The sequence below is a fragment of the Pleurodeles waltl genome, chromosome 11 (assembly GCF_031143425.1).
Source record: "Pleurodeles waltl isolate 20211129_DDA chromosome 11, aPleWal1.hap1.20221129, whole genome shotgun sequence".
NCBI classification, from domain to species: domain Eukaryota; kingdom Metazoa; phylum Chordata; class Amphibia; order Caudata; family Salamandridae; genus Pleurodeles; species Pleurodeles waltl.
In genome coordinates, this window is record NC_090450.1 from 1,010,733,788 (window position 1) to 1,010,747,701 (window position 13,914).

The window sequence follows — 13,914 nt, forward strand, 5'->3', positions numbered from 1 at the left end:
CTTGGTTTGGTGGTTATAAGGGCTTGTCAGCAGTCATAGTTAGAGTTATTTCAGGTAACTATAACTTGGGCCATGCACAGCTAATTACTCCACATATTATGTCATTGATGAGATCTTGTATGGCTTCTTTGATATTATTACTGCAACATTTGCAATAAAATTAATGATGAGAAAACTGTGCATAGCAAGGGTGTGAGTTATAGTTACCTTAGGGTGCGAGTTATAGTTACTTGAAAGAACTCTAACTCTAATTGCTGAATTTCTATGGTTTTGGACAAGTAAATTCAGGACCTAACTATAACGCCCGTGCAACCTTTGTTTTTGTTCCAGTGCATATATATATATATATATATATATATATATATATATATATATATATAAATGCACACACACACACACACACAAAACTCCCCACTGGCTCTTTATCGCCCGTGACATGGTGGCACGCCGTGAACTCCTTCAAGAATGCAAATAAAGCAGCAATATGGATTACGGCATTTTTTTTTAAATGCTACAAAATTAAAACGTATGCACGGCCTATGCATTTTGGCGATATGCCTTCAACTGGGCCACATAGGCATTGGTGACAGGCTTCTCTTTGTCACACAGTCCTTCCTCAGTATCAAGTGGCCCAACCACTAGACCGCTACATCTGAAAAAGTCTTCATTCTGAAATGGCCCATTTTGTCCTCCATTTCCTCCTCATTCAGTATACCATTATCATAATCTTTTACACATTAGACATTTTTCTAAATTAATTCACCTCATATACTATAATCAGTCATCTAGCAGCAAACAGTCTGAATGCATTACTATATAAAGTGCTGAGTGCTCTATGTACTGTGTAAGTCCTTCTCCACTGACCCATAGTAGCAGTCAAGGCAAATACCCACAAACGGTGCACCTCATAATCCTGTATAGAAAATCTCAAATTCATTAATCATTTATAAAGCCATCAATGACCATGTCATCGTTATAGACAAAGTGATATATATATATATATATATATATATATATATATATATATATATATATATATATATATATATATATATATAAAGGCTTTGTTTTATGGAGAAAAAAATATATATCTATCTATATATATATATATATATATATATATATATATATATATATATATTGGCCCAGTTGAAGGCTTTTTGCCGAAACACGTAGGCCAGGTTTTTTTTGCTGCACCTCACACTTTGCACTTTATTGAATGAAACAATAAATCCCTTTTGAAAAGCAACTAGTCGGACTGGATTTGTGCCGCCTCCAAGAATTGCCCGAAGAACAGTGTGCAGATTGGGGCAGGCTTCCTGGGAGAGAACCATATAGCAAAAGTACAATCAACCAAGACAGTTTGTCCAAATCTCAACTAAATATCCCATTGTGGTTAGTACAAACACATCATAAGAATCTAAAACTAAATCTAAAAGGGATGCGCAGATACTTTTCATGAAGATATAGCGCCTTTCCCCAACACTTGTTATGATACCCGTGAAGCGCCTTCCATCACATCCTCGCCCCTGAGACCCCCCTGTGAGCTCTGCATTTTAAGGCAGCTCGGACAAGAGAAGAGGATTACAGGCTGACACTGGGCTGCTCTAAATGGAAGACGGGGGTGGGGATTTAATCCCAGCAGCGGTTACGAGTCGCCGATGGGCGCTTTGCATTAATGTCTTTCATTCAGGGACGAACAGCAGTAAATGATTCTGGTGAAATGCAATTTATTTGACACAGAGTTTATTATTGCACACATGGAGTGGAGCCCTAGGGGCACGTCTCCTTTTTAGCACTTACAGGGGGAAAAAATCACTTTTTATTACTGTTTATTTTCAAACTAGTATTTTTACGCCTCAACAATAAAATTTACGACCTTGCAGCCATAAAGCGTTGTGGTCCTTTTTTGCAGTATAGAAGCTTTCTTTGTAGAAAATGTATTTTCTTTGCTACCTGACTCAATTTTTGTAAATTTTTGTTTCCTCCACAGGCCGCCACCATCAGCTGCTGGGTCCAGTTTAGTGATGGGCTGGTTACCCCACTGGACATTTACAACGTCAAAGACTTCGCCTTGAGTGCCACATCACTGGATGAGAAGGTAGTCTCGGTGCAGCAGGACCCCAAAGCAAGATGGCCGACAGTGGCAGCAGAGGGCGAAGGGCAGGGCGCCTTGGTGAAAGTCGAGCTCATGATCAGCGAACTTTGCCAAAAGTCAAAGAGGAAGAGCGTCTTGGCCATCGGCACCGGAAACATAAAAGTCAAGTATGGGCAGAGCGATAAGAGCCCCAATACAAATGGAAAACGCCATGGTGATGGTACTTACTCAGATAACCGCGACAGGAGGCCGAAAAGTTCACCCAATGGAGCCAGACAAGATGGCCAACATCACCACACCTCCTCCATGGACCGCGAAGAGGGGGCGATAAAGAGAGCGACTACCGACCAATCCCTTCTAAGAAACAAAGGGAACAGAGAAAATCCTCTGGATGATGCCAGCCACCTTCCCAGCATGCCAAGCGACTTCACCAGCTTTCCAGCACCAGTTGACCTCCCGCGAGGTCACGGGGATGATGAAGAGAATGACCTGGTTCAGAGTAATAGGGGCTTGAGCGACCTTGAGATAGGAATGTATGCACTTCTTGGGGTCTTCTGCTTGGCCATACTCGTATTCCTCATCAACTGCGTCACCTTCGCTTTGAAGTACCGACACAAGCGGGTGCCCGTGGAAGAGCAGGAAGGCATGACCCACTCCCATGACTGGGTCGGGCTAAGTAACAGGACAGAACTTCTGGAGAACCCCATAAACTTCTCCGCTACGGAGGACTGCATCACGGTGGTGGACAGAGGGGTGGATGTGGAGGAAAGCAAGTATCTCCTTAGTACGAACCCCGCAACAACATTAAATGGCCAGTTGTACAGGCCACCAGACCTCCAGTTCAGCGAAGGCAAGGAGCCAAAGAGCGAGCCTTCAACCTCTCCAACGTCCAAGCGCAAGAGAGTCAAGTTTACCACCTTCACCACCATTTCCTCAGACGACAGAGGTCCTTGCGTTAACGCCACCCTCAAGAACAGCGAGGATGATATCAAGTGGGTCTGCCAGGACATGGACCTGGGGGAGTGCAAAGAACTAAGAACCTACATGGAAAGGTTACACGAAAGCGCATAACAGGACATCCCTGGGGCTCTGCTCACTCACCATCTTGCCTTTACATTCAAAGGGAAGGACAAAGCCTGGCACATGGTACAGGCGGGTCTCCAGGGCTGTCGTGAATTAACGGTGCTCCAGAAAGGGCTGGCACAAACCTGGGAGGGAACAAATGTGTTCTCCAGGCTTCCAGATTGGCAAGTGACTCTCGAAGCTCTGAGATGCTTGCCTTATTGAATTTTTGGATGCACAATTTTAATTGCTGTTGTTGGTTTCAGAAAACAGAAATAAGCAAGCGCAAATAGCAGAGAAACCAATGACCCTTGGGATTTTGTGAAATGCGTCTGCCTTTTATGGCCGCCATCATGTCTAAAGACCATGATGAGATCAAACCTCCTATCAACAGATCAATGAGGAAATTTGTGTTTTGAGAGAGAACTTGGAGCATCCCCCCGAGAACCTCTTAGCAAGTCAACAAACACAACATGGACAGTGGGAGAGTGCTCACACACATGCGGATTCCCAAAGAATCGGTGCAAAGCCACTTGGTCACCACCAACCAACAGTTGGCCTCTTATCTCAAGAGCTAGGAAAGATGTAAAAATGGCCTGAAATTGTGTTTATTTTTGAGTGGCTGTGGTTCTGGCCCAGCTGCTCAACTTGTGTTGTTTTTCATTTGTAAGATACAGAAAGATATTATGGCGTGTAAAGATTTTTTAATGATCTGCAGATGTGACTCGGACAGTTAGGGTACGGACAGAGAACCACATTCATTGTTTGTAATTAGTATTTTATTTGCACACTTCAGTCAATTGGTGATGACAGTTATGGGGAAATTCTCCTGCCATTATACCTTCATTTTGTCTTCCAAGTGTGAGCTGTGGCTTGGGGACCTTCTGGAGGCTTCTGGTGATGGTCTCTTCCTCATGCTACAAGTAGGGCATCTTCTCTGCCTGAGATATGCATATGTTCCCCCCGCCCTTTGACTCACTGCTATACTCTCATGAGCCCTCAACCTTCCAAAAATGCTTGAAGGTTTTCATCTTTAAGTTAGAATAGCCAACAGTTCAAACATAGTGGCAAGAAACCTATTGTTAAAAAATATATGCATCTATGAAATTGGAATTTAATTTCAAAGCCAAACATTTACATTTGTTTTCATTGTTCACACTATTTCTTAAGTTGTTTAATGTACTTACCCAAGCTCGATGGCCCTCTTATCCGAACGGTATCACCTACCCTTAAGGCTCACGCTATCATTAACAACATACAGCTATATACCTTCACCGTCATCTGACTTCTAACTGTAAACCGTCCCCTAAACATTTTCCTTTCCCTAATCCTACCCCTAGTACTAAACCTATTCCTTGCTCTAGTCCTACCCCTAGTCCTAAACCTATTCCTATCCCTAATCAAACCTCTAGCCATAAACATATCCCTAGTCCTAAACCTATTGATATCTCTAATCCTACCCCTAGTCCTAAAAATATTCCGATCCCTAATCCTACCCCTAGTCCTTAACCTATTCCTAGCTATAGTCCTTCCCCTAGTCCTAAACATTTTCCTATACCTAATCCAACCTCTAGTCCTAAACCTATTCCTAGTCCTAAACCTATTGCTATACCTAATCCTACCCCTAGTCCTAAACCTATTCATATCCCTAATCCTACTCCTAGTACTAAACCTATTCCTAGCTCTAGTCCTACCCCTAGTCCTAAACCTATTTCTAATCGTACCCCTAACCCTATTCCTATTCGTATTCCTACCCCTATTCCTAAACCTATTCCTACCCTCGACCCTACCTCTAGGCCTAAACCTATTCCTAGTCCTAAACCTATTGCTACCTACCACTAGTCCTAAAGTAATCCCTATCCGTACTCCTCCTAAAATCACTCAGTCCTTTACCCTTATGGCAACCCTTTCTGTGACCTGTATCCTAATCCTAACCCCGACTCTAAACATTACCCTTTCATTTCCTTACTGTCCCTAATCAGACTTGAACATAACAAGGTGAATATATGCCAATATGGGTAGATACTCAAATTAAACCAGTAATATTTAACCTCAGGTGGATGGTGTGCTTCACTAACACCATGAACACACTTTAAAAAGCTTACTGAGATCCTACAACTCAATAACTTAGAAGACCACTTTCGATTAAAGTATCTGACGTGCAGTAGTTTTCTTCATTTTTATGTCATCTCATGATTAATTTCTACCTTGAAACCTCAATTTAAAACATGTCAGTCAGCCAAAAAATCTTTATTTCGGCCCAATGGCCATAAAAGAACAAAATGAAATGATTAAAGCAATCTAAAATGTTATCATACGTAATAGAACCACACAATAAATTGGTTTAAAAGGAATGATAAAAATAGTTCAAATCATCCTGAATCCACCCTTTCCCCCCTAAGCCTCCACATACACAACAGGAACCTGGAAATAGCAAACACAATACCCCCTCTTGGTGTTGCGTCTTAATATTCTAAATGCAATTCTAAAGTTCCTAACCCCAAGTTACAACACAGCGGCAGTATCCACTTCTTCCTGGACCCGAGGCGTGCTGGGCAAAATAAATCCACATGCTCAGCAACCTCCACCTCATCTGGGCAGAAAGGACAGGTTCTAATTGAAACACAACAAAAAAAAATCCCATACAGCAGTGAAAGAGCTCAGGGGTAATATTCCTAAGCAAAATTTGATATGCAACAACCTGGCATAAGGGTCTTCAACCGCGTCCAAATAAGGTTCCAAGGAATACTCTACTTTAAACTCCAAAAAGGAAGCAGTAACAGAGCCCACCCTAGGGAGTCTCAAGCCAGGCTGAGCTACAATATGCCAATCTGCCAGTTTTTAGAGCCTGCTTGGAGATTAATACAGAATCTTCAGAGCTGATCAAGAGACCGTCAAACCCTATCTACCTTAAACAGTCTCTCACGGCCCCTAGCCAAAGAATCTTATTTGCCCCCGCCAACCCATCACCTCTTCAAGAGCCCTGCAGAGTGAGATCAGCTCAGGGGCTGCCTACAAGCTCTGCTGAAACAGCAGTGGTATCAATATCACCACATCACTAATTTTCCTCAGTGCATGATCAAGCCATAACCGGTACAGGGGAGTACTAACTGGAGGAATATTTAGACTCCTTATGAATTGGTTTTCTGCTAAGTCAAAGGACTTATCTTCTAGGTGTCCCCATAACTCACTGCTATACAAAGAGGCACCCAGCGCCTGGCACTCGGACGTCTCAAAGGCTGGAGAAATAGGTTGAAATGCAGAGGAATGCTGGACTCTCGAGATACCTCCCAAAATTAAATTTCCGTACCTGAGTTTACCAATCAAAATGCACTGACATTGTGATCCCCAAATTAGCAAAAACTCCAACCTGTTCTAACCTTTCCCCATTGAGGATTGGATTCAAGAGGGAAGTTGAACAAGGATTGAAGGCTATATGCTTGGTTTTACTAAGGTTTATCGAAAGTCCCTGCTGCCTGTAGAAGTCCCCAAAACCATCCAATAATTTCTGAAGACCCATTGGTGATCTGGATAGTAACATGGTGTTATCCGCAAACAGTAGGGCGGGAATTTTGACCCCTGCGATAGACAGAGCATCAGCCCCACAATTTGCCAGATGGAAAACTAGGTCCTTAATAAACAGGATGGAAGAGTGGGGGCCAGCACACAACCTCCTTCACACCCCGGTTGATAGCAATGCACTCAGTTAACGCACCCTGCAGGCCACACCTAACCTGCGCATAATTATTCAAATGTAATCAAATGATCATCTCTAACAAATAGGAGGGACCCTCCACTCCCCCAAAACCTTCCATAAAGATCCTCTGGGCACAAGGTCAAAGGCAGCTCGGAGATCAACAAAAATTACATAGAGCCGGCCACCCCTCAAAGTCACATACTTCCAATATAACATTTGCAATCAGCAAACCTAACCAATAGTACCAATACCATCACGAAACCCAGGCTGCGGCGGGGTGGGGACATCTCTGTCTGCCATCCACGTGTGCAGCCTATTTAAGAAGATTTGGCTAAACAACTTTTGCATAGACTCTAGAAGACTGAAGACCTACAGTCCTTTTTTATAAATTGGGATTATTTCAGCCCCGCCTACGTAGTCGGTATTGAAGCACCAGCCAAAAGTCAGTTAAAAAGTATTACAAAATAGGGGCACCATATGTCCTTAAACATTTTGAAGGGGTTTCCAGGCACTTTGTCCAGCCCAGGGGCTCTATTAGGGGTGATCGTGTCCATGGCAGAGAAGACTTCATCGGCCGACACATAATCACCCTGATGCTGCACTAGAACAGGCAACGGCTCGGCGGCCACCATATGAGACGTAACCGCCCTGCACTGCAAGGCTTTGGAGCCCTTATCGGATACAGCTAGACCTGCGGCATCAGGAATCAAATCCTGGGCAGCTGGGCTCATAGATAAGATCAGAGGACCTGCAGCGTCTACCCTGGCATATAAACCAGAAAAGTGGTCAACCCATGCCTCTGTCACAATGTTTGTGTCTAGGGCAGCATGAAGCCCCACATCGCCCGCCACTAAACGCCAAAAGGTGCAGAAAGTCTTGAATCTTAAGGCGGCCAGCATTGATGCCCATTTATTGTCTGGCCACCTTCTTTTTGCTTGGGTAATAGTGTCCTTGTAAAGCTTCCTGGCTCTTTGAATTTCAACTCTCCCCAACTTTAACACCCCTTAATATGGTAGACCTTGCGTCGCTGCATGTCTTCATATACCATGAACCCTCCTTTCCCCTAGGCCCAGCCCTTACAGATTCCTTAGTAAGGAGGGACCTTAAAGAGACAAACAGAACAATATGAATGTGGCTTATGTTCGCCCCTGGGCATGAACAGCCATTAGCTCTATCGCAACTCCCACATTTACCAAAGCAGCGGTCACAACATCTAAGGTTCTTCTAAGGGTTTCATCTAAGGTTCTCTTAAGGGTTTCATCAAGGTTCTTCTAAGGGTTTCATCTAAGGTTCTTCTAAGGGTTTCATCTAAGGTTCTCTTAAGGGTTTCATCTAAGGTTCTTCTAAGGGTTTCTTCTAAGGTTCTCTTAAGGGTTTCTTTAGACTCCCCCACCACACTCCATCCCATCCTGCACCTGTTGCTGGCGGGCACTAGCGTCCTGTCGAGGATCTCATTAGGGCCATCGGGAAGAGGACCAGCAAGCCACTTCATGGGTAGACAAGTCATTGTAGTCACTATCCTGCTTGGAGTTACCACCACATCCACCATACATGGCCATAGCCTACATCCAGCAAGATGTCATCTATTAGGCTGGTGCCTTGAGGGCGGTTAAATGTGTGCCCCCCCCCTCTTATCGGATTTAGTTCATTCATTGCATGCCCAGAGACCATTATTCAAAGTAAGCCCATTTACCTGCAAAATTACAAGGGTCCATTTCTTCACCAGGGGGATGGAGACTCCAGGGACCCCTTCAAACAATATCTTCATCATTACTAGGAGCTTCCCTAAAAGCTGTCAACGGTTCAAAATTACAATTAAAATCATCGACAACTACTTTAAAAATGTTAGGAGCCACATTGGCCAAATGCTTGCTGAGCAGATGGATTCCTTACAACTCCGCTGCACCACCTCCAGGCCCCAGTACAGGTTGAATAAGTGAAACACCCCAGCAGAAGGAAACGTAAGGACTACCCATTGAATATCTGGGCTACCCATCCTAAACTCCTTTCGCCTACAATGGAGGGAAGTCTTAACCCAAATGAAGAGCCCCCCAAGGGCAGTGCTTAATTTGTGTGTTTTGTTTCCGGTGCTGAGCACCGGCACTTATTTTTGAGGGCCGGCGCTTATCCTTCTGCCTCAAGCATTTGCTGCGAGTAAAAGACACTTATGGGAAAGACGGAAGAAGAGAAAAACGAAAACCTCACAAAGAGAGATGGCAGAAAGCTGCAGGACTGAGCTGAAGGGGCAGGGAGTGGCTTTAAATGGATTGAAGAGGCCCGAGATGGCTTCAGGATTACTCTGTATTAGGTGCTCTCGCATTTAATTGCAGCAGCCGCGTGTTTAAGTGGAGGGCTTTGGCACCGGCACGATTTTATTTACAAATTAAGCACTGCCCAAGGGCCTCCTTGTCCCTGAGGTGGTAGCAGACACAGTGAAATTAGCAAAACCTGCACCAAACTGCGGGCCACAGCCCATGTTTCTTTGAATGCACAAATATCGAAACCGTCTGCGAACGCGCCCCACAGAGGGCAAGAAAGTTTTGAGGCCAGACCGCTACATTCCACGATATATTCAGACAACCAATAGGGGCCACGAGAGGAGCAGAGTGGCAGAATCCGGCACTGAACCGGGGTGAGAGGGACCAGAATTAGGCAATGTTACCGCATAAACAGCTGGGCCTGACTCAGATGAAAGAAAACTGGTCCCCAGAATTTGTGGTTGGGCGAAACACAAATCGCCCTCCTTCCCTGTCCCACCAATTGGGCGTCTAGAAGGCCGCAGACGTCACTCCAATGCATCCAGATCGGATACAACAGAGAACCTGTTAGTAAATGGTAGCAGGGGTCTCGTCTTGCTGGTGGTCCTATAAGACTGGATGCTTAGGAGATCCCCCTGTTTCATCTTGAGAGTCCTGTACAAATACCCAGAGTCCGTTCCCTCCTACACTCTTGAGTAGTCGCTGTGTTAGTCCCGGGCGCCTACAGTTGATGGCAACACAATCTCCATTTATAGAGTTGATCCTCGGGCCTACCCAGCCCACAACTAACAGGACATCATCATACCCTGGAATGGAAAAATTGGTGTTACACGTCAATTTATCCCAAACTTGATTTTTAAGGACAGAGGAATTGCCTTTGTTGGGGGACTCGGAGGGAGGAACTCCCATAAAAACAGCTACATATGGGGAGCAAGCTGGGGGGAGGTCCAGTCGAGGTAACACTTGCAATGTGTGACCACCTTTCCGATGATTAACTCATTGTCTGATATTGTTCTGCCCCAAAGTAATCTGGGTCGCACCCGCTTCCTGGACCCAGAAGAACCATACCCAGCCCCCACCCCAGACTCCTGCTGAGTGGAGGGGCCCCCTTACCGACAGGGCAGGCTGGAACCACCACCCCTGCTGGGTTCCGAGGGGGCCGCCCCTCAACCAGTGCACACATCTGCAATAGGCAATTCACCCTCTGTGGAAGGATTCAAATGACACGGGGGTCAGTCAGATGTGGCCCCTGCCTAAGGAGAAGTTCTAGTAAAGACAACCTTTCAGTCGGGGGAAGTAGACATTTTTGCATCAGTGATTCAGACTGCTCTAGGATGGTGTCCCAGTCAATATGATGTAACTCATAACCTGCAGTGGGATGAAAGTTGACGACTCCTTCGCACCACCTCATCGCTTTCTCCTAATGCTGGCTCGGGCGGTGCCCCAGGGGCCAGTGTCGCTGGAGGGGGTAACATCCGAGTCACAATGAGGAGTATTGGGTGACTGGGCCACAGTCAAAACCCCAACATCAACGGCGGGTGGCTCTGGGGTGGCCATAATCACTGCATAAGGACCAGAGCTGAGGGTAGGTTAGCTGGAGAAGGTAACAACCCGCTGGGAACAACCCCAAGATCCTGACAGAGCCGCCACTCAGCTAACTCAATCTCTTTGAAGACAACTGCCTGAGTTAGAAAGGAGTCTAAAGTTGACCTGTTAGATTGATTATTGGCAAGGGGGGCCTTATCCCCAGTTGCTTTCCTCTTCCTCATGAGTACTAGTAGTCTGAAGCAATCTAGTTTAGTGGTTCCCAACCTTTTGACTTCTGTGGACCCCCACTTTCTCATTACTGGAACCTGAGGACCCCCAGTGAATCATTATTGGAATCCGAGGACCCCCCCAACTGAGTCATTACTGAAAGGTGGGGTCTGATCTGTTAATATTATTTAATTTTCTAAGCAGTCGCGGACCCCTGAGGAGGCTTCGCAGACCCCCAGGAGTCCCCAGACCACAGGTTGGGAACCACTGATTCTAGTTCTTAACTGGTGAGACTCATACTCACCTTCGATGGTTTCTGAGCTCTTCAACTTTCGGGACTAGTAGGGTTGAGCCAGGTCAGGACCAAGCAAGCGCAAAGATGCGGGGAGATAGGGGGTGCTACCAAAGGGATAAATGCAAGTGCCAATGCCACCTTGCACAATCCACTAGCTCCCGAATATTGGCACAGACAGTTTCGAAATTCCCTTGTAAACGCGACCCTCCATCATCCCCAGTCAACTAAGCCAAAGGAGGAGAGAGAGCAAAATCATGGCTACTCCAGAACAGTCCTACCTGAGTGGTAAAAGCAAAACTGGCCAATGATGGTAGTAAGGCCTCTGGGGGAGGAACCAAGGGGGGTGGCCCCACGCCGCGTCTTCCTGTCGCTGATGGGCGCGGATGGGCATGCCTTTGGCACCGGCTTTGCACCAGGCGTGGCCCACGCACACCCTGCACTGCTGGGACAAGTCCTCGCGCTTTATAGCGCCAAGAAGTGCAGCATCTGGTCACGGTGCAGGGACCATCTCCTGCGTCCCTGATGCTTGCCAGGAGCTCACGTCCTCTCCTCTCTCCACACGCAAGAAACACATTGAATAATTTTAAGTTTAACTTCACAAAACAATCTGTCTTTGATGTGGCCTCTTCACAGGACAAGTTCTCCAGAACATGCTAACACATATTCCGGCGCTGCAGAACGTTTATTGGACGCTTTTTCAGGACATGATTCATTTCATTCTACATCACGTGTGAGTACGTTTCACAAACCGTCTGGTGACAGCTTTGCTCCAGTAAGATGAACATACGAGTCTGAAGGCAGAAAGATTGCCAAAGATTCTCAAAGAACGTGAGAAGGGCAGTCCAGAAAACATATCTAGCGCCTGGTACCACACACAGAGCCCAGTGAAATGAAGGCGCCTGAAGAGGAAACAAATGTATTGTTGTCACGAAACACTTGTGCGAATTTCGTGGTGAAATTCAATTACGAAGTCAACATGTCAATAATGTTAATTGCTTTATGAAATAAGTTTTGCATCACTCAACACACGTTTGAATTGAGACTTCAGTGGATAAGCCAAGATTCACATAAAGTAGCTCCCTCAACCCTAGAGGCAACCGTGCAAATGTGTGCTTTTTGAGACCAAACGAATGTTTTCACTTTTAGGCATTTTTTCATGTTGGCTACGGTTTAGTAGCACCACCAAATATAACGTTTTGCAAAATCGATGAGAAAATAAAACAAGCATTGGCAAATCCGAAAGTCTGTCCGCCAATGCCTGAACTATTGCCTTTGCCAGTGCTTGTTTCAAAAGCGGGATACTCTTAGACTGACTCCATCTGCATTACTGACCTAATATTTTTTAAACAATACATTTACTGCATGTTGTTTCACCATCCATTTCCCCAAGTTACCCCTGGTACAGAAATACTAGCGTGGGTGTCCCTGGAGCCAATCATGTCTGCTCTGTTTTGTAAGAAAAAACAGCTCGAACAGGGCAGGTGGATTTGTTATACTTTTGCAAACTTCTGTGATAATGAACTACGCTTTCAAATTTTATGTCATCTACATATTTGGCATTTTCCAATAATCACAATTTTACTCTCCTTCCCACTCTCTCCAAGTCATGAACACTTAATAAAGTACGTTGGAAAATATCTGATATTAGTGTTATTGAAATCCATTTTGCAACATGTTTTAACTTTTTATGGCATTTGGCAGGAATAGCCAAGAGTCTGCCAGGAGGTCAGACTTCTTTCTGGAAATTACGTAGAGTTTATACGGTGTTACGTGTACAACTCCTGGTAATTCCTGGTAATGATTTAGTGATGCACACAGAAATAAAGTTTGTTAATCCACTGTCAGCCATATTTTACATTTGGCACCATTACTAGCAGTTCAGACTGGGAGTTGGCATTTTGATCCCAGTGCATTTAAAGGCAATCAATAAACATCCTTTACCCATCTCAGCATCCAATATGTGCCAAGCAGCTCCTGCCCACTTCTGCCTGACTTTGACGCGCCCTGCGCGCGCGCAGTGGCACCATCAGCATCTGTCTTCAGTGGCACCGGTCTCAGCCTATCGAAAAACTCTTCTGGCCCAATCCATAAAGTTTCTATCCCTGGAAATTCAGGCGGAAGTCGTCCTGAAGTCAGGAGTAAGGAACAAATGATCAATAAATGATGCGAGGACGAGGCCCAGCCATATTGCAGTGTGAAGAGCATGCAACCCCACACATTTCTCAAAAAGGTACAATGCTTTCTAGAGCCAAAGGACGAACCACGTCCCAAGCCCCGCCCCAAATGACCTATGACCCCGCAGCATTTCAGGGGGCATATTACCACTATTACTGAGATCTAGGAAATGTGTTCATGATACATGCATGTTGACAAAGCAGCAGTAACTCAAAAACACTGGATTTGGGCAATGTGGGTAGAATTAAAGACTCCACCCAGTATACAATCTCAAATGTAAATAAAAGGGGAAGGACTGACTTTCTTTAATTGCAAGTCATGTTTTCTGTTGTGTTATGCTGAGATGTATATTTTGTTACGCTACATTATGTTATCTTATGTTACATTGTATTTCTCTGAAATATGTTGTGAGATTGGGAGGCGGTGACTTTACCAACCTAATAAAATAGACTCTTGCTATGTCAGACACAGTTCACTGAGGGCTGTGACACAGGAAGCCGATGATTCCCCAGAAAAGTGGGTGGTAGGTTGAAAGGGTTTCAAACAATATTAAAGTCAGGAGCACAACATGATT

General features: G+C 45.1%; 1 protein-coding gene across 1 annotated transcript in view; it reads left to right on the top strand.

Moving 5' to 3' along the window:
- The window catches only part of LOC138266501 (transmembrane protein 132D-like), a 1,755,118-nt gene extending 1,746,277 nt beyond the window's left edge, over positions 1-8,841 (top strand). The window contains exon 9 of the mRNA XM_069215367.1: positions 1,994-8,841. Within this exon, the coding sequence (XP_069071468.1) occupies positions 1,994-3,169 (1,176 nt within the window). The 3' untranslated portion in view covers positions 3,170-8,841. The remainder of the gene's footprint in view (positions 1-1,993) is intronic.
- Positions 8,842-13,914: the final 5,073 nt, after the last annotated feature.